Source organism: Crocuta crocuta, unplaced genomic scaffold (assembly GCF_008692635.1).
Source record: "Crocuta crocuta isolate KB4526 unplaced genomic scaffold, BGI_CrCroc_1.0 scaffold139, whole genome shotgun sequence".
In the NCBI taxonomy this organism is placed as follows: Eukaryota; Metazoa; Chordata; class Mammalia; order Carnivora; family Hyaenidae; genus Crocuta; species Crocuta crocuta.
In genome coordinates this window covers 9,705,217-9,708,039 of record NW_027533258.1, presented here as the reverse complement: position 1 = coordinate 9,708,039, position 2,823 = coordinate 9,705,217, and the positions used below count along the sequence as shown (strand labels likewise).

Genomic DNA, 2,823 nt, shown 5'->3' with positions numbered 1-2,823 from the left:
TTTGGAATCAGAGGTGGTTAAAAAAAAAAAAAAAGCTTTGCTGAGATTTGAACTCCCTACTGTTGGATTTCAAAGTCCTTTAAACTACAGAGTCCTTCACGCTTGTTCCTGGGAGCAAATGCTGATGAGGCAGAAAGTGGCCCAGGGACACCATAGTTTGGGAAATTGTGAAACGTCACTAACTTAACTGTTTTTTGGTCAGAGGCACCCTGTGCTGTGCTTTGATTGGCAGCTGGGCCCTAAGAGCGAGGATAAGGACAGCAAAATAGGCTGAGCTCCTCCCAGCTCAAAGCTGTTTTGATTGTATGGTTTAAAATTTGGCATCTAAGTTATTAAAACACAGCCTAATCAATGACACATGTTGCAGAGAGGATCGTTACGAGCTTTGGCTAGAAAAAAGCGTCGCAAACAATTTGCAGACCGGTTGGGTCTCCCAGAGTTGCAGAAACTGGTAGCTACGGACCATACAGTCTTCAGAGAAGATATTTGCTCTCTACTTGGCAAGGATCCTCGCCAGTCTGGTCTCAATGTGCCCAGTCCATTCATTTCCACTACTCGGCTGGCTTCTGTAGACATTTGAATTGAGTCAGCTCTGCTTTTCTTGGCTTTTCCAGGTGCCGGAGTAAAAATTCTTGGGTGTTCGGCAGGAGGAAGAACATAAGTTATTCAGCACGTCTCTGGTTTTCACGTTGCCTTTTTTCCTAGGATGGTTCGAAGCATATCTTTGAGATGGAAAGCGTCCGGGGTCAACTCCAGAGCTTGCTCCAGACCTCACGCGATACGGCCTATCGTGAGTAAACCCCTGAGCGTAAAGAGGAGCCCAAAGGCGAGGGGTGGGAGAAGGTGGAGGAAGGGAGACTTGAGATGCCGGAGGAGAGGCTTCAGGTCTTTGGGAGGGGGGCCGGAGGAGTGGGTGAAGTAGAAAGGAGGGCCCTCTCCTCTCCTGCTTCAAGTGGTCCCTGTTCCTAAGTCTTACCTGACCCTGGCTGTGGGGTCCCTCCGGCTGCCCGCAGGGGACCCCCTCACTCCAGGGGCTGGCTCAGAGAGACGCGAAGACGACTCCTTTGACAGTGACAGCACAGCCACCTTGCTGAAGTGAGTTCCCCTCGAGGGTTCTCCTCGCTCCCTTGCTTGGAAAGCCAACTGCTCCGTTCCTGCGTTCTCTCTCTCCTGCCTTTGTACCTCTTAAGGACCTACGATGCCTGTCCCTTACCTTTCAGTGTTCGTCCTTTCTCTCGTCTTCTAAACCCTTTGCTTCAGGAATGTGGGCATCTCCTGCCTAGAGCCTGGCTGCCCACCCACCTCGAGTCGTTTTCCCCCCAGAAGAGGTGGCTTGTTTCTGCTAAGACTGTTACTGCGGGGAGCACTAGAGAGTGACTCGCAGAACCTAAGTGCCGTTGGTTGGTGGCCCGGTCACCATCTAGCTCCGTGACTCTGGGCAAGTCCCTTGCCCTTTCTGAGTTTCCGTCTCCTCGTTTAGAAAATGTTACAATTGGATGAGGGGAGCTCGAAAGCTTGCCCAGCCCTGACTTTCCCTACCCGGTCTGCTTAGCACGCGGCCCCTGCAGGACTTATCTCCGTCCAGCTCAGCCCCGGCCCTGGAGGAGCTGTTTCCCCGNGAGAGAGACAGCGCGAGCAGGGGAGGGTCAGAGAGAGAGGGAGTCACAGACTGAAACAGGCTCCAGCCTCTGAGCTGGCAGTCAGCACAGAGCCCGACGCGGGGCTCGAACCCACGAACCGCGAGATCATGACCCAAGCGAAAGTCGGACGCTTAACCGACTAAGCCACCCAGGCGCCCCCACCCAGGCTTCTTTTAAAAATCCGCAACGATCAGAAATAGGCTGGGTGCTGACCGGGGCTGAGGGTGAAGGGCCCGCCAGCCGGGACCCTGCTCAGATGGCCCTTCAGGGAGGTCTTCCTTGACCGTCTGACCTAACATGACGCACTCCTCCTCCCGGCCTCCATTCGGGTCGCTGTGTTGCTTCCTTCACAGAGGTTGTCACAGCCTCGTATATCTCGTTCCCCCCCTCTAAAATCCAAGCTCCCCGAGGGCCGTGCCCTGTCTTGTTCCGCCCCTAAGGTCTAGAATATGCCCGACACAAAGAAACGTCCCGTAAGTGGGGGGTGAATGAACGAGGCTTGCGGGCTTGTGCGAAGGCTTGACAGCCATTGGTGACGTGGCCAGCTTCCTGTGCACACGTCGCGCAGCCTACGTGAAGGGGGCAGAGAGGCGCTGGGCAGAGGCAACGTCAGGGTCACTGGCGGTGGTGTCTCTTCCTCGATCTTAAACCACCTGGGCACGAGTGAAGGGCTTTCTGCTCTCTCTCTGCTGTGTTTCATCCCTGTGCCCGATGAGCTTCCTGAAGGGGGTTACTTCCCACTCTTTGCCGTGGGGGCTGTTGCGCTCTTGCCAGAAGGTTCACGGACATTCTTCTCGGGAGATCCAGGAAAGGGGAGAGCCCGGCAGCTAAGCCCCGGTCTCCCGAGATGGTAGAGGAAGGCGTTGGGGGTCTTGGGCCCCCAAAGTCCCTGCCCCAGGGTTCCTGATTCTTCTCTAAGCCTACTCTGTTCGTGGGACCCAGGCTCCCTGTCTCCAGCCCGTCTTCCCCGAGAGGAGCTGGGAAGTCCGATGCTTTGGTCAGATTAGGGATGGTCACCCCCGCACTCGTCACCCTTCTCCCCAGCATTGCGAGCGCCACATCCAGAGCCTCCAGACCCGAGTGCTGGAGCTTCAGCAACAGTTAGCTGTGGCCGTGACCGCCGACCGCAAGAAGGATGTCATGATCGAGCAGTTGGACAAGGTGCCAGGGGCCAGAATGTGGG

At 55.7% G+C, this 2,823-nt stretch overlaps 1 protein-coding gene across 1 annotated transcript in view; it reads left to right on the top strand.

Moving 5' to 3' along the window:
• Nucleotides 1-2,823, top strand: part of CNTROB (centrobin, centriole duplication and spindle assembly protein) — a 22,314-nt gene that overhangs the window by 1,253 nt on the left and 18,238 nt on the right. The window contains exons 2-5 of the mRNA XM_077746738.1: nt 706-790; nt 1,014-1,095; nt 1,553-1,661; nt 2,643-2,801. Of these exons, the coding sequence (XP_077602864.1) occupies nt 706-790; nt 1,014-1,095; nt 1,553-1,661; nt 2,643-2,801 (435 nt within the window). The remainder of the gene's footprint in view (nt 1-705; nt 791-1,013; nt 1,096-1,552; nt 1,662-2,642; nt 2,802-2,823) is intronic.